Raw genomic sequence first — 18,810 nt, forward strand, 5'->3', positions numbered from 1 at the left:
TTATCGAGGGTCGTTCGATCGTTTAATTATGATCGAAGGAAATGGCAGGACTAACGCGAAAAGAGCCATGACTCGGAAGCTAGCCCGCCAAGTATGTAACGCATTCCTCGCGTGTGACCTTGCTCCGAACGTATTTTTTTCTCCTTTGAGAATTGCAATTTGCCGGGTGGTAAATTGAATGATAGCCAGCGATGAATTGCCGTTGTCGATACACAATGCACGGTATGAAAACTGCTGCGGATAATAGCCGGCGACGATGGAACGCGTCCCATCCCGTGCCTCGTACAATCTCCCGGGCAATTAAGTACCTTTAAATGATCCTTAGGGATCGTACTTGGACACGCGAACCAATGTTTATGCTTACTTAACAGCTTTGTCGACGGATTACTCGGTCGCGTGCATTTTTTCCCTCTGAGTCGGATGACAAACGTCGCTGGTGTTACGTGGAATAGGTACGCGATGGTAACCGTGCGATCTTTGAGTCATCTTCGACTCAAGCGCCTTTCTTGGTTCTTCGACAAGTTTTCTAGTTTCGAAGGAAACATAATAAAGTAATCGTTCGAACAAATTTATACATCGATGCTTCGGAAATTAAGACGATTCTTAGGAAGGAAATCAGAGCATTGGAATATGGAGGAGCGTAGCAGGGTTAAAACGCGAATATTCGTAAATTCCGTTTGTAATCGTCGAATGATAATCTTAATTCCGTTTACACAAGTTCGTTTCACTTGAGGCACGCGCGTGTGTGTGTTCCAGGTGAATATATTCTCAGTTCCGGGAATCAAGGGAGAAGCGGAAGCGACGCCGCTGAGGAAGACGAGCAACTTCTCAGAGACGCGTCGTTGGATCTGAATAATCACCCTTTGGCCGGGCTAATCGATGATTCTTTGGGATTAACCGAGACCTTGGAGCTCGAGAATGATTTCCCATCGGACCTACTCGGGGGTGGTATCTTAGGTACCGCGGGTGTCGAAAGTCTTCTCAACAACGATACTCTGGGTCTACCCGACGGATTCAATCTCGAGGAGGCGCTCCAACTCGTTGGCCTCGATGAGGCTCAATCAGAGGTTTGTCTAATATTTACAGATTCTCCCGTCGTTTATATCTGAACGTTTAATACCAATTTTAACGAATAGAAGTGCAAGATTTACCGTAGACGCTGAATATTTATAAATTTAGAGGAAAAAGTCATTCATTCATTTCTTGATCGTGAATTGGTAATAGAATAACGGTACTAAAATGTAATCAGTACGAATAGTTATTTAATCGCCATGCGAGGTAATCGAAATTGGATTTAAAACTTTCTTAACCACTTATTATTAACCTGTAAACTGTTGAGCAGTAAAATAATTTAGTCTGACTTTTAGGAGGTTGTATCAGTAATAAGATTAAAGCAGAAGGGAGATATGTACTCCGTTTTGAGCACTGAAACATATTGGGTATATTAAAAACACAACATGTGTTTTCCTTGCTTATTACGCATACATGTACTTACAAAAAATATCACAGTTAATATAAATACTTCTATATTTAATTAACATTTCGTTACCAATCGAAATACGTATCAATCACTTAGATCGACACAGAAGGATTTTTCTGAAACCTTTAAAATTCCGCAAGAACGATCGCGCCCGGTTAACAGGTTGACGAAGATACGACACTGACATTATTAATGCGAAGGCTGATTGCGTAGGAAACGAAATCGGAAGTGAAGAAGAAGAAAGAAGACAGCGTCGAGGAATCGACGAGCGCAAAGGACGAGGCGGCCGTAACAGGCTCGAGCGGCGGTGGCAGCGAGGTCGCTAAGTTATCCAAGTGCGAGGATCCCGAGACCGGCGACATGATTCACACACCGCAGTTTCATCATCCCCATCATCCGCACCACCGTTCCTTCCAGGTACGTACGCCAGTGGCTTCCTTTTATTTTACCATCGCGCGTCCATCGTCGTTGCTCGAACGCACTGTCGGAAGTCAACGAAAGAGTACTCTCGTGACCCCTCGCGATGGAATATTAAACAAGGTGGCTCGCACAGACCCACGACAATCGACTTGCGCCAACGAGCGTTCCTCACCCACGATTCGTGCATACATTCTCTCTGCATCACACGCACATATTCCCTTATTTTTTATAATTAATTTCACCTGGTACAGTAAAAACTTGGAACAGCAGCATGGAATTGCTGTGGATGTTCTGGCTTACTAGCGAGTACACGTGTGAAACGATTGCACGGGGATTTAATAGTCAAGAAGGAAGTGATTCGTGTCTGCAAACGGATAAAGGGTATTACTCTTCTTCATCTGTTGTGTGTCTCTTCAGGTGGAAATTTACTGATTTATTTTATCACGCCACGTCTAAGTCAACTAATTATTGTTATTCTTCAAATAGTAGATACGCATTTGTGTCAAATTTTATTCTAAAAATTATTATTTACATTTTAATTCGAAGTTATCATTGCTATAAAAGTTGGTCTCGAGTAGGATTGAAAATTAAACGATGAAGCTTTTAAGGTATAAATATTTATCACGCTTGGAAGTACAATTTTTGATCGTGTTTAACGTTAGACTTCACGCTGCGATGCATGTTTTAAATGTGATTAAACAGTTTTAACGATACATGTTGACGCATTCACTTTGATCTATGAATACCGCTGCGAAAGATTTTCAATTACACAGTTCGCAAAGACACTTTTACACGCTCGCGTGCTAACGAGAAGCTAGTTAAAGAGGCCATTGACAAACATTGAAGATTACAAATTTTTTTCCAATGATTGTTAACCAAACATACACGATTATTTCGAACGCTAATGGAGAGTTTAAATGTGCAAACAACGGAAAGTGTACGTAGTAGTATGCAAAAATATACAAATTACCCGGCACAAAATACACATTGTAACATTTCGAGATTGAAACGATCTTTGTTCGAGTTTCATTTCTTTCGTCTCGAGAAGTTCACGAGAGTCAGCTGGAGAGAAGCGTGTTACGGGAACGAATTATGAAATCAGGTGGACAATGTGCACAATATGATGCACACGATGTAAATAGACAAGAAATAAATAAAGAAACACTAGGCCTTAATAATAATTGAACTTTTGCACTCGTCTAATAAATAATCTTGCCTTGGATCGCCGTTGAATATTTAAATTGCCAATACTTAAATATTCATAACCTTCTTAGAAGCATCGAGACGCCTATGACTACTGTACGTATTACACAAATACGTTATCTCGTCAAGTTTATATAAATATCCTATAAATTTTTCAAACCATGTTGAGACATAATAGAACCCCAAACAGAGATACTTTTTATCGGAACGATACTAAGTTAACGTGCATTTCGCCGTACAAGTAGCAAAAGCGTCCTCGAACTGACGAAACTTTCAATCGCTAATTACAATCCGTTTTATCTTTCTAATCTCCTCGAGAATTTTAACCAACTGTTCTCCAACCTTTCGAAAACTTTCTACACGTCGAACCAGAGGTCCGTAATAGCGTAGTATCCCGATGCACATTCGCGATGAGCAAAGTAGGAAGTAAATTTCATAAATGTAAGGCACAGCCGGTAAAAAAAACCATAGAAAGACCGTAGTAGTTGAATATACGCGTCGTTTACGGTCTATAAATGGAGCATACTATTACAGACACGCGTGGAAACGGCTGTGTAATCTAGATAGATACAGGGATTAGATAAAGTAATCAAAATTTGTATAGAAATTTCTATTACTCTGCACCAGAGGATAATTCCGTTAATAAGCAGACATTTTTCACTGGTAATTCCCTTCCACGATTTTTATTCAGAATCGTAACATTTGTATGTACTTTGCGACGAACAAACGTCTGTTGCAATAATGTTGCATTTCAATTAAAATTTAAGATCGATAAGATTATTCCGCTACAACAAGCTTTGTTATATAACTAACAATTTTCTCTGGCCCTTTAACTTTCTATGTATCTAATTTCAACTTACTGTTATCGTCATAACTTTGAAAGACTATCAAAATAATGTAATTAGTCATTTTAATTCTTTAACAGGACATTGTTTAATTTCTAACATTAAAGCACGGCGCGTCTTCGTCTGGTCCATTCGCATAGCTTTTCATTTCACGCAGATCTGAGGATAGAAATATGTTTCGCGTAAAAATTATCCGAATGTTCTACGAACAAGTTTTAATTCGATGGATAGCGGTCGTGTGTACACGAGCGTACGCGAATAATACGTCCTGGAATTCATACTCAGGATACAGTAGTTAAGTTACAATAGATTCGAGATAGCAAGTCCGGTTTGCGACACGTCGATACCTCTGAAATAAGTAAAATAACCCGGTAAACGCGCGGCGTTGGATCAACTTGTTGACACGTGTCATTTTTCTCGGGTAAATCTCATTGTGCGGAGAAAGCGAAGTTGGCGACTCGCGTCAGCGTTGATCCCCGCAGATCCGCGTCCAAGCGATGATTTCAATGCCCGGTGAGAGAGCTCGCCGCTTGGTACCCGCTCGCCGGATACCATTTTACGAATCCCGCTTCCCCGTTTACGCGGCAACCGATGACGATCGATTTTAGGCGACTCGATCCTGAATTAGTTTATTTCTGTCTAGAACCAGTCCTCCAAGAGCGATCTTCCTGATCGAAAGGAAACGCATGAAATTGAACCGGTTATAGTATTAATAACTGTCCAGTTATGCATAAATATACACTTTCGAAGGTGATATTTGAAGACGATTAAGTATATTAAACGACACTACGAATTCATTTTCCCGATTCAATTACTAAACACAGAAAATCTAATAAATAAGAGAGAGAGAGAGAGAGAAGAAACTATAATTGTATAATGATCATGTTTTCGAACAACAAACTCGATAAAACTCGTAGTGGTTTGGAATTCGAACTCGATAAAAATGTCTAATTGCAGATTTCGTAAACGCATTGCATCTTGGTGACTAGTATATTATGCTCTTTCAATGACGAGCTGGAACAAATTTCAAGTAGTATAATCGATACTTAGGTACACGATCCATTATCTTGATCCGATCTGGATCCGGTTCGAGCGCGAGATTCGTGCGATCACGACTGACTAAATCTCGACAGGACAGAGAAGTATCCGATTGGACAAGGAAAGGTGGACGTCACGCGGAGTAGAAACGCTTGGCTACTTAGAAAAAGAGAAATACGTAGTTGTTTCGGTAATTGAGGCTGCACCATATTCACCAGCGTCCACATTTCTTCGAACCTACTGACACACATAATACACGTCGGTGCGCGTGATGCGCGATAGGATCGGTTGATGCGACGACCGTCCGTCGCCCGGATGGAAATCCACGCCGGCGACTGCTCGAGCTTGTCTGCTCGTTATTAAAATAAACACGTCCCCGTGGATGGAACCTGGAAATTTTTACGTTCCCGTACGAGCCAGTGGCGAAGACGTCGGTTCGTGCGCGAGCAGTTCGCGGCTAGGATGCTCGCGTCGTCGCGACGGGAGTGGACGATCGTGACAATGACCCACCGAGATAGTCCTCGAGGAGAGCGCGAGGATGTCGCGAGCGTGCACGCAGGGTCTTGGTGGCCGCACGTGGAGGAATACACCTGAAAAGAGCCGCCAATCGGAGAACTCGCGCGGGTCCCTACCATGATCCTTTGCCGGGGCAACGCGATCGCGATGACCGCGTTGTATCCCTGCCGTACACGGTCGCGGCTAACACTCGCGGACGACGCGCCGTTCGAAGTAAACGCGAGACCCGCGGAAAATTGCCGCGCCGTTTTTCCCTCGTCGAAAAAAAGAAACGGCCGTGTCCCGTTTCGAAACCGTCTCGTTCGTCTCGAGGAGCAGGACCCGAGTGCAGTGGATTCTCTCGTCCGTGTTTTAAAGAGGCTGGATCGATCGTGTTCGGGAAGAGGACGATGTAAAATGTGCGGCTCCGTAGTGGGTTATCCATTTACGTCGATCGAGCCACCATTGTGACAGTTGATGCGCGAACGTGCGCGCTGTTCGTGGCTTTTGTGCGTACGTGACTCTGTTTTGAAAATCTTGGAATCGTTAGAGGAATCATTAAATGTTCGCGGTAGCCGTGCGCGGTTGCTCGCGATGCGAGGACTCGTAGGGAAGAGCATCTGGTTCTCGCGATGACCGTCTCGCTTCAACTCTGAGTTTTTCGAAAGAGATTTAACGAACAGTCGAACCGAGTGAATGCGTTTTGGCCGCAGCGAACACACATGAATGACGTGCAGCAGTCCGCGTTCAAGTTCCATCCGCCAAGCATCGAGCAGCAATATCAAGCCAGTAGTTCAGAATGTTGGAACTTGGTCGTCGACGAAGATCTTTGTCAGGTAGATACAAGACACGCGTTATCGTGCTTCAAGGTAAATAATTGCTTATATAATGAGTCTGGGTACTTCTAATAAGGAAATGTAGATTCGCAGCGAATTAAATATCGCAGGACTGAGAACTGGTTTAATTATCCGGTGCAATTAGCTATTAAAGCGGAAGAAAATATTCACGACACTTGTGATATGTTTACAAAAATTAATTTGAGTCACGACAGTTACGCAACGAGGCTCTTTTAATCGTTGAAGCCACGTGCCAGGTCGGGCTGTCTTCCATTGAAGCGAGAAAAACCACGGGGCACGTCGGGAAACGTGTTCCGATGGACGGCGGCGAGAAATTCGTATTCGTAATAAGTAACACGCATAGGAGGCGATCTCGCGACCTTGCCTCTGGTGTGGAAGTGTGTAAAGCAGTGATTACGACGGGCCGTGGACATGTAATACCCCGGTGCGCTAAGCGTCTCGCCAGGACTCTCGATACATAATGAGCACGGTAAATTAATGCATACATGCCCGCCGCTAGCCGGGACCTTTGCCTAAGAGATGCTCCCACTGGTGCGTATTCTACGTCCGAGGGTATTACGCAAGGAGACACGGTGTCGCCGCTCGCGAACCATATCATTTTTGGAACTCTTCTCTCACGCGACTCTGGTATTAACACTGACCTCAGTCACCTGTAATTGCTACGTGTTACCATATACCAAGGCATAGACGACGCACGTAATACGTCCTATTATACTCGCTACCGGCACGCTGTATTCTTACGTATCGTCGGATTTTTATTCGTCGTGATGCCTCCGGGACCTTGAATGACTCGCGCTACTTTCGACGTGCCAGTTCGAGGAACCAGCCGCCGATTTATTAGAGCATTGGCAACAGTTTCTGTGTAAAAAACGAATATTTACCAAGGATGGATGTATTCAACATGTTTGGCATTTTTTTTTTTTTTTTTTCGTAACTGTTGCGTACGAGCAAATAGGATTTGTTATGTACTGCAGTTTAAACTATTTATCTAAACATTCTAGAAATACATTTCGTTGCGATTAAATGATGAATACCACAGTTATTGATAATAGTTTTAATTATGTTGTTGCTCTTGATTTTCACTGGAAGATTTTTTAACTGTAAAACATGTCAAGTGCTTCTTCTTCCTTGCATTTCCGCGTCGTTCGAAATACCCAGTGACCCGAAACTTTTAATCGACAGTAGAGTTTATAAATTTCTTTTAACGTGTAATTACAAGCTTGTACATTTTATTAATATCAATATCTTGAGTACTGGTTACAAAAAATGAATTGACTACTTGTTTTTCTAACGTTGATCGATATGACATTCAAGTTATTCTAAAAAACATCCGAATGAAACCTCTTTTTACTATAGATCAATCATATTCAGCTTCGATTAAAAGAAGGAGACAAAGATATTCATGTTATTCCTTACCTGTTATTACAAATGGACATTTAAATCACAACTTACATTTAAGTAATTTATTGCCTTCTTAAATCATTCGAACTATTTTCATTCGTTTATTGGTACAATTTGTCTCTGTTAACAAAATATTATTCCTTGCAAATTTTTGTTATCGCAATGGTTACAATGACTACTTTTCAATTGGGTATTGCAAGGAAGGCAGTTGCTCGTTTATTATAGTTACTGTTGCATATAATTTATAGTAGCAAGTGAGAAGAACATTCATATTTTCTATAAACTTTTCTAAACTCGTTAAATCAAATCCGCAATTTCTATTCTACCGTCTCTTTTTACCATCTGGATTCATTTAAAAATGACGCGAGACAATATTCTGTATTTAGAGTCGTCGAAGATTTCCAGCAATTGAAGAGCCATTTCAAGTTCCCATAATTTCTTCTTCATAGAAAAACCTAACCACAGAAAGGAACCCTTGGCAAGGTTCGCAGGTATCAACCGCCAAGAATTGGGCAGGTACTTTATGGCTTTTCGGTTGAAATATTTCGATCTCGGTCGATGGAAGGCTAAAAGCCTTAAGTGGCCGCAGTTCTGACAGGAAAAGGACCTCCCAGAGGTTTAAGTCGTAATTAAGTGGGCAATCTTTACGACTTGTCACGGCTTATCCTTTGTGGGCTACCAGTATCGCCTTTGTACTTGAACCGCGTCAAGACCAATGTCATCATCAATTTGTCGTCCTCCATTTCGACGGATCTTCACGACGTCCTGCTGCATAAACAAGTATTTTATACATCGTGAAATAAAGGACCCAACGTTGCTCTCCTTGCAAGTCTATCCAAGAGAAGAATTGGATTACGAATTAATAAAACTATTTACTGCGTCACAGTCGAGTTAAACTCAAAAGCCTTATCAAATGTATAGTACGCTCTAATTTTGTTTAAAAATATTCCGAAAATTGTTAAACACGTGAAAATACGCTGTACCAGCAAGTAGCAATTTTTTTTTGTAAAAAAGTTAAATCTCAAATCTTGGTTCCCAAAGAGACGCAAGAAATGATCTGAAAGGAACATTCGAATCGTAAAGGAGTAGAGTATTTTATAGTAACAATGAATGATTAAAAGTGAAACGAAGAAAGTCCGTAGCGCTCTGTTCGCGTATAACGAACAAGAGATAGAGAAGAGAGAGAGAACGAACTTGTGCGCACCAGGATGCAATAGTAATTGCAGCCGCAATGTTTACTCGTCGGTGCTGATGGTAGTACACGAACGGAAGACATAACTGCAAAACAATTTAAATATCTTTCTGTTCAGGAGTTCGAAAGATGATATTTCACGTGGTTACGAGCGTTCGCTGGGCGCAAACATTATATTAAAAGTATACGGGTACTTATTAATTTTTTAGAAATGTTGGAGCCTGCGATGATCTAATTATTATAGCTGGACGTAGCTTGCTATTAGCATGCCATACGAGTGATTTATACTATACACTGTGCTATATAGAAGTATTAAAAAACTTGCTTGTGAAAATATTTATTTCGATTATATTCTGTTAGTGATAAAATAAATAAGTATCGACAGGAAAAACACAAAAGGCACAATTGAAGGGATGAAAAACGATTACAACAAGTAGAAGGGAACAATAAAATGTACACGCATCTCGCGAGACACTTATTGTTTCGATTTTTACGCAGAGATCATTTATAATGGTAATGCGACTCGTAGCTGTTTCATTTTTCTGAATAATTGAATAGGAAATGACCGTTGGAAAAAAGAAAAAAAAGATAGCGAAACAGGCGATCGGACGCACCGATTGATTTCCGCGAAGTTGAACGCGTAAAAGTTCGGAGACGACCTTTGACCGCGATTGACGGACTTGCTCGCGTCTCTTTTTGTGTGTAGAAGGATTCTAGCCTGCGGCCGGGAGCGGTGGCGCGTTATTTGCTATGCCACTGGGATATTTGCTTAGAACCTTGAGCGGGAAAGAAGAGCCCTCGAAGTATCCTTGGACTTTCCATAATATTTACACGCAACATCGAGTTACGATTCGAGATAGGGAGCGAGAGAGAGAGAGAGAGCGAGAGTGAGGAGGAGAAGACGGGGCTCGGATGAAAGAGCAGAAAGAACCGAGATCGTGAGAGAGGGCGATCTCCGAGGCACGGGCAGGGAATAACGCGCGCATAGAAGGCGAGCGTGCCGGATCGCGAGCGAGGATGGTCGTAAGACGAAATTAATAAGAGAAACGAGGTATGTAATATGGAAATGAGAAGCCAGAGGAAAGACAGAGACCGGCCGGAACATTAGGATGCACTTGTGGCGATACTTGAAGGACTTGGCGCGAGCCTGCCGCGGTAACCCATGCCGGCGTGCATTAATCTGATGACTATCTGAATGAATCATAATTAATATCTTGGCCCATTAGCCATGAGAGTCTACCGCCGAGCATGGATAATGCGCGTGCTTTCTCTCCGTATCTTTAATTACTTCTATTTTGTCGATAGAACACTTTGCCCTTAACCATCCTATGGTTTCACTGAGCATCCTTTTCTACCGTTGGATATCTTCGGTATTTCATAGCCAGATGGAATTTTTACAACTTTTATTTTTATTACCAACATTAGTTTTTATCGACTCGATGGAAATAAATTTTAAATTAAATTATCTATGAGACCACGAATAATTCATCTTTAATTCGTATTCCCCCGAGGAAGAAATTTTCCAAATTACTATCGTAAATCTCCATCTTGAACGGACATGAGTAAAGATGAAGAAGAGCTCGTTTAGACATATTTATATGTTTCATTTGTTAGGTTATGTTTAGATTATGCGACGCGACAAACTTCGTCCATGGCAAAATTGTAAATGGAGCAACAGTGTTCGTTTACATCGAGTATAATAAGCTGCGAAACAAATAGTAATTTTTATTTTTTCAATCTTGAAAGCAGTACGTATAGTTTTTCCTTTCTTTATCGTAAACTTGCCAATTCCCGTTCCATTTTAGAGTTAAACGCAGCGATGAACGTAGTTGACCGTTGAGACACGGGCCTTTTTTCCCTCGGGACGCGAACAATTCGCCGCGCGACGGAAGCATCGCGAACGAATTATTCGCAGGTTTTTCGCGCGCGACGATTTCATAAGGAAAGTCCAGTTTTTAGCGTGTTACGACGATCAAGCAATTTTCACGAAGAGCCAAGAAACGCGACGGGGCGTCACAGTTCCGTTCCGTTCGCCGGAGATTCCAAGCAGCTGCTGGACTTATGCGCTGTGAAATACATAATGCGTCGCTGGTATGGGCTATCCAAGATGTGTGAAACGAATTTACCTCTTTGTGCAATCATCAAGCCTCTCCGCGGGTCTAAAGAGTAAAAGATAATGCACCGCGCGATAGTCCTAGAGATGCGAACAGAATTAATGCGATTTCGATCCCTCGGTTACCTCTCTCGTATATCTCCTGGACGTTATGTAAAATTCACGAGGAAAAACGCGTGTTTTATAACCGCTCGTGAAATGTTACTTTGTACCACATTTTTTGTTGCTCTCACGCGTCCCATCGACACGTTCGAGCGAGCTGAACGGCTGAATGGGAAAAGGACATTTTCAAAAATGCCTTGGATCATTAATAACGCATTGATTAACGGTGTGTAATTATTCACTTCTGGTATCGTAAACCTCGAACGTTCAGTTTTTCAGTCATCATCTGGTTGGTTGAACGTTTTTCTCATTTCCCTGTAAATGTGTAACCTCTAAATTATGCGATGCGTAGAATCGGTACGCAAAGGAATTCGTACCGTGCTCATCGGAGTTAATTTTACTTTATTTACATTATCGAGTCACATTGGAAACTACTCCTGTGACTCACGGTGAGTCCAGCGTGTCTACCGGTGCAATCAAGCTCTATTCAACCATCGCGCTATTAACATCCGTACGTTCCGTTATCAATAACTCGCTCTTATCGATATTTGGTCCGAAGAAATTTTACGTGCGCGTATTAAAAGATATATTAGAGAGTCTCGGACGCATCGTTGTTAAATTAAACAAAATTCCTGATAGAAAGCGAAGATACAAATGTTTGAGGGATAGACTGTACGTGTATTCGGTATCTGTAAATGGATAACGAAATGAATTTAATGCAACAGTGTATAACGAACGTAAACAATTTCAAATACGGAAAGAAACGATGAATACGAGAGAGATAATATTTTTTTTATAGGCCATACAGTGGGGGCGAGAATTGAATCGCTATCCCACAATATTTTGATTCACAACTTTCGTGACAGAAACGAGCTTTACTGGCAGTCACGTACGAAAACACGAGCGACGCGGCGGGGTAAAAAGTAGGTAAGCGATCGAGAATCGAAGGGACGCCGGGTTAAACGATCCTGTCAAGTGTCAAATAGCTGGTTGATCGTTGTCACAGATTCCACCTCGAATGAATTGCGTTAGTTATAAATTATGCAAGAATAGGCGAAGTTACGAGAGAAACCTTGTTTTATCAATAAATGCACGTTGGTACAGTCGTGACCTATATTATCGACCCATGAATTTTTGCGTTCATTCCGCGAGCTTTATTTTTGTAAAAAGTTAAAAAACGCGATAGGTATCGTTTCAGATAAATGGTAATGTAAACAACTGAAACTGTTTCTTCGTATTCTTCTCTCAGAAAATGAGCAAGAAATTAAACAGTGCACATTAAAGAGTGCATTAAAAGCTCTGGGTGTAAAAATAATCGCCACTTGGGCAAAATAAGAAATTCAAAAATAAGAACGATTACAGTATTGTGCCTAGTAGTTCGCGAAGGGATTAAGGACGTTGGGATGGAAATTAACGAGGGGAGGGGGGGGGGGGGAGAAAGCAGATAGAAGAGGGTGAAGGAAAGAGGAAGAGAGAGCTCGGAAGAGACCGGCGAGTCCTCGACAGCACGTTTCAAACATCTGTTCGCTCGCAGATCTCTTTCCTCGCAGATTCATACGGCTTGTGACGGAATCTCCTCCGCGTATGGGAGGCAAGATCGCGCGCCTTGCTTCTAGATACGCGCGTGTACGTATACGCGTGGCACTGCCGCGAATTTATATGTACCGCGTTGATACATAAATCATAAACGCCGGTTGTCGAGAAATGCATATAACATTCGTGGTCCGTAGTTAGCATATGCGTCTGGAAACTCTACTTGACGGTATCTACCAAATATTTCAGACTATCCATCGATTGTACGGTATGCGTTAAAATTTCACAGAGGAATCCCTTTGTCTATGTCTAAACTGACTTTCATTGTGCTACCAAATATGTAGCTACAAATACCTATTAATTTGTTGAATTAATTTGGACAAAATGTTATTGGTTAATAATTATAAAATAATTTGATATATATAAGAATATAAAAGATTCTAAAACTTCCCGTCCAATGCACCAAGGAAGCGCGTGCAAAGTCTGGCGAAGATTAGACTAGGTTAGCCGCGATCTGAACCGTGACCAGACAGCGGTGGTAAACGCAGGAAGCAGAAGAACAATCATTTCCTGAAGATGCAACATACCGCGTGACAAAAATAGCGGCGATCGCCGAAACTGTCTACCAGAAAGACCGTGAGAAATTGTTTAAGCACGGTGAACCGGCCACTGGTGTGCGCGTCAAATTCTCAGCGGCGTACCTGTGAAACGGTACGACAGACCGTTGGTGATTCTTTCCTTCGAACGTTTTTATTTATTTATTTTTTTTCTTTTTTTTTCTTTTTTCTCTGTTTCTTTCCTCCTTTTCTCTCCGCTCGCGGCTCAATCACGAGCGCGTCGCATCGAAACAGAACGAGCGCAAAGTAAGTGGTAGCCATTAGAAAAGCCCGCGCCGGAGCAACGCGCGGGACAAATCGTCGCGGAACAAACGGTCCCGTCCTACATTTCGCGGCCCACGGCCGACAGATGCGCTGACAAGCGAGAATCAACTTTTAAAGGCGTCGCGGCTCGACAGATTGCCGCGGCCGACTGATTGATGCGCCCGTGCAACAATCGCGCCAGATCCGCGCTACGTCCACCATTTTCCTATTCATCTTCTTCTTGCGGCCCCGATGCATTAGCGACAATACCAGCCCGCGTTAAGTGCCACCGGCCGCTACTGTACTTACGCGCGTACCAAGCCTCCACTCTACTTGATGGTACCGTTTACGAACATTTTCTAATTTCGAACGCTGCTCCGCCATTTTCGAGTTCGCACATAACCAGATCTGTCGATCTCGATCGAAGTTACGAGCAGTACCAATGATTCTATATCGTCTCATCTATAATAATACAAGGCTATCTGACCGTGAAATTGGATACGTAGAAAATGTACTGAATACTTTTATCCCAGTTTACAATAAATCTACCAAATCTGTCGAAATTTTCGACATTTTATATCTTGTTCTTCAAAATTATTAATTACATATATCGCGTTGATACAGTCGTGACCTATATTACCACCCTATTAATTTTCGTTCAAATATTTCACGATATTACAGCTCTATTTTTGTATACACGGTTAAGAGCACAGAAGCACGTAGGTTGTCTTTTTCGAATACCTGTCAAATTGACAGTGTATGACTAAATCAGGTGCACACTCAGCGTCTCTAAACGCGCGTCGCTTAATAGAGATGTACGTCGGTTAGAAACAAAAATGCTCTTATTTGTACGCGTTTCCGTGTACTTTGCATATTATGGTCCGATATAATGCAGCAATCATCCGGATGATCTCACTGCCGTCAATTAACCGGTATATCGGGTTGCTGGCGCGCGAGGTAACTACGAAATAGTTAATATTATCGTATCGAGACATCTTGTCCGCGGATAAAGATTTTTCTTGATCACGATTTCCATACTTGACGCGCTGTATGACATTTGATCGTGATCGACGCGCGTTTTTACCCCCCAGTGCCGAGAGACACTTTTGACGCGTGATACCAGAATCATTAATATCTCCCAAGTCCTTACGTGTGGCCAACTCCTACGCGACCAGCAGGGTTTCTTCCCCGCTAGAATCCGAACATCCACCCGAGTTCAGATTTGACAGGTTCGATAGCCGCGGAATCTCGTACAGACGTGACGCTGGACGAATACATGGATCTATGACAATACACGGTGTAACGATATTGTAATTGCTGAGACACACGTAGAATTTATTTGATTGATCGGAAATGAATAACTGATTAATGTCTGTTATCTGTATAGAAATCGTTGAGTTTATTGTTCTTTATCTTTAAAAAAACCAAAATCAGTTCCTTAAGTTTCTTTAGATTTTCCAGACACTATATGTATACGTACAAGATATGTTTTGTGACAATTTGTCGTGAATCTCAAAAGAAAACGAAATAGAACATTTTCTAATTAAAGACTGCAGTGTTACAAAGGTTTCTGATTGTATAAAAAGAATTGCCAATTGGGAAAATATTATAAAAATTCATTAAAAATTGCCCTAAATTTGTGAAATACGTATAAAATGTTTAGATCCGAGTGAATACTATACTAAATACAGAATCTTTTATGTCGATAATTTAGACAGATTTCTCCGTGTAGCAATAAGACTCTGAGATTAAAAGAGTGTTGAGATCATTAGCAAACTATACATAAAAGATGGCTATTGAAGAAAATTCCTGGGAATTAATAAAAAAGTGCATTAAATTGCATAAATTGTCCCACCATCTTTGAATGCTTAAGGCTATAGAAAACGCGAATAAATACAGTACAAATCGATTGCATATGAATTCAATGGAAAATGCTATAAAAATCAGTTCATCTTGATTAATTATTGATCATTAACGAGTATTGTTGATAACAAGATCCAAATATGGCGTACCTACAAAAAACTCAATGATAAACCTCTGTGAAACTATTCAAATGAGACCTAAAAAACTCAATACTCTACGATAAAGTTTATTTTCATTACAGTACGCTTATATATACGCTGTTACACATTGTTATTGCTGATAGCTGCTAAACTACAGTTAAGACGATGTTAATGCTCATTAGAAAAAAGGAAGATGAAGAAAACGTAGTAGAGTGGAAGTTTTTACGTTTCGAATAGCTACGAATGCTTATTAGGATGTACAAAGATTAATCAATAAATAAGATACACACGTATATACTAACTGAGATTCTATAAACACTTATTCTAACAAAAAATCAATTTACGTATTCTAACATCAAAGAATTTGCATTTCATGTGCCGTAAACTGTCATTTTTTAAGTTCCCGACACATCCTGGCCATACTCGTTTTCCTCAGATTCGAACAGATTAAAACATCCTTCCCATCATTTTCAAATGAAAATTGGCAAAATTGTCGATTATCCTCCTCTATTCTCTTCTACTCGCCAGTCAAATTTCCAAATACCCAGCATCGCTTCCATAGTCACCGATTTACAACTCAACATACATTATCGCTCCACGGGAAGCTAATTACCTATGAACTACAACTGATTACAACTTTTTGCCCATAAAAATTGAAACACATTTTTTGTGAAACAGTTCAAGTATTTAACATATAATATATGACCGAGAGATGCAAACGAGTTGAAATGTATTACTTTTCAATAACATTACTTTATCGATTCAATCGTGTTTCAATAATTGCAAATGATTTTTCTTCTAACTAACTAATTACCGTTAGCGGAGAGTACAAGCGATAATTTTTAACGCGTACCCTTGTATAATATTAGAGAAAAAAAATTTCACGTGTTCATGTGTGCGTGTTTCAGGGTCGCATGCCATTCATGCGCGCACTGAGTATGGAACAACGATTGGAAGACCTAGCGTCTATCTTGTCGCTACCTGGTGCACCGGACCACTTTGCGCATCCTGGATACCCAGGGCACGGTATAAGCCACAGTCATTACGAAGCACAGCGTAATGTGTTGCTTCATAATGCTACTCTGGCCCCGCCGGTGGGCGATCTTAATTCGACGAGCCCCTATCATAATGTGGGTGAGTTGCTGCTATACACATATATTAAAACTCTTCCATTTCGATATTAATCCCTCGCCACGTAATCAACACGTAATCTAAACACGTGACTTGAATCGTGGTCGAGATAACGTACAACAGCCATGCTCTGTTTATAGTAAATCTTAATTCTGGATACAGTGAATCGTGGTTATTAGTTTATGATATTGGGGATCGGCAAATGCGGATTGGTTATAATATGATTTTATTGTTTCATTTCATTGTTTTCAATCTGATAATTGCAAGTATAAACAGCAAATGGCTATGATATTTTTTACAGTCATTAAAAAAATTGTCACGCAAGAGGTTAAAGTAATTACATGTTCGTAAGAGAGAGAGAGAGAGAGAGAGAGAGAGAGAGAAAGAGAAGTGTATGGAGATAAATTGCATAAAGTATTCTAAAATCAATGTAAATGGAAATATTTCTAGTAAACTTTATTTACGTTCAATTTCCTTCTGCTTATGGAGTAAAGTACATTTATCCTTGAAGTCTATATCTAGAGTCTTCCAAGTCTTAAACTATGTAACATATAATTTTGGACACGTGCCTGTCTGTAATATTTCCTAGTTTAACGAGTAGTCTAGTCTTTTTCAGCGTACAGATGTCAATGGTGATCGATGCTGAGGGAAATTGTAGAATATAAGATATCTAATGTAATGGTACAATTAGCGTAAATTTCCATTCGCGTTCTACGTAGTGGAACGGATTTGAAACAAACTGAAAGTGACATTAAATCTTTTGGAACTAAAATACTAATTGCCACAGGTGGGTCGTCAAACCTGGGTTCAGCCGTGGCAACGTCGATGAATTTAACAAACAGTACCGAACCAATGGGCGCGGAAAATGGCGCCGCTTATAAGTCTGAGCCGGCGGATATGATGTACTATCACACGCCGACTTCCGATTCGATCAATCAAACCACCGATGGCCTTCTCCCGCCCTTCCTTAATGACGAGGACCTGCACCTCATGGACATGGCTATAAACGACGGTATGTACAAAATTTTTACTAGAACTAACGCAACTGCAATTTTCTACTATTACAAACGATTATTACTTTTCATATTTTCTTAACGGGTCGTTCCATGGCCATCCACTTTTCTAGTCGCAATCTGGAATTTTGTCAGAATTTAAATAAATCGTAGTCCGTGTGAGAATAAAGAGGTCTTAACTATCCTTTGCTCTGAATCATTTTTAAATATATATCCATTTTTTAATGGGAGAAGCTATGTACAAAACCAAGTAAAACATGTAATTTTGAAATTGTGAATGATTAAAAAAAATGCTCGTCTTCTATCTCGAAACACTTTACCTTAAAACTATTTATTAGAATTGTCAATTGATATGAAGGAACACTTAAGATAATCAATATGCAGTTATGTCATGTGATAAAAAATATTACGTGTATAAGAAAGAATAACAGGTTTTTTGAGCGAGAAACTTCTACTTTTTTTGTTCTCCTCCTACTGAATTATGGGCATATATTTTAAGGATTATGTTGTAGAAGTTGCATAAAAAATATGAATTCTTAAAAACATCTCTTGCAAATTAGTAGAAAAGAAAGAGTACATGCTTTGCAGTTAAAATAGAGGAAAAATGAAGTTCAACTTTAAACATATATACTTTTTTACAAATTTGACAGCTCTCCTGATTTTTAGAAGATTTGAAAAAAGTATTATCAAATTCTACAGTCTCTTCTCTTTAAAATTTGTTTTTGCAAATCGTAGAAATTTATTAAATTATGGTTAGGACAAATTAATGATCGCGAAATACGACGAGTTAACTTGTAAGTAGATTCAGTTAGTCATGGCCGGCTGACCAATGAACTCGGAGACCGAAGAATAATCTACTGGCTGATGCGACCAACCGAATCTACTTACAATTAGCTGAATCGTGCACCGTGACCGCAACTTTTGTGTCTCTCCTGGCCATTTATTTTAAGGATGCAAGATAAAAAGGAAAACGATTAACGTTCGAAATGCACCTATTTTCACATAAACTACAATATAACTAATTTTAACAAAATCTCAGACATTCGCTTGACTTGGAATAACTCAACGCATCGCTTGTCAGTCCTGATTATTTAACGACTATTTATTAATTATCATTAAACATT

The 18,810-nt window shown here is 40.4% G+C and overlaps 1 protein-coding gene across 5 annotated transcripts in view; it reads left to right on the forward strand.

Moving 5' to 3' along the window:
* Nucleotides 1–18,810, forward strand: part of Cnc (NFE2 like bZIP transcription factor cap-n-collar) — a 103,933-nt gene that overhangs the window by 56,803 nt on the left and 28,320 nt on the right. For 4 of the 5 annotated variants that reach the window (XM_076895047.1, XM_076895045.1, XM_076895048.1 and 1 more), the window contains exons 4-7: nucleotides 757–1,067; nucleotides 1,694–1,897; nucleotides 16,451–16,676; nucleotides 17,461–17,685. In XM_076895047.1, the coding sequence (XP_076751162.1) occupies nucleotides 757–1,067; nucleotides 1,694–1,897; nucleotides 16,451–16,676; nucleotides 17,461–17,685 (966 nt within the window). The remainder of the gene's footprint in view (nucleotides 1–756; nucleotides 1,068–1,693; nucleotides 1,898–16,450; nucleotides 16,677–17,460; nucleotides 17,686–18,810) is intronic. The other variant, XM_076895046.1, reaches the window with a different exon arrangement.

The sequence above is a fragment of the Xylocopa sonorina genome, chromosome 5 (assembly GCF_050948175.1).
Source record: "Xylocopa sonorina isolate GNS202 chromosome 5, iyXylSono1_principal, whole genome shotgun sequence".
Lineage (NCBI taxonomy): Eukaryota > Metazoa > Arthropoda > Insecta > Hymenoptera > Apidae > Xylocopa > Xylocopa sonorina.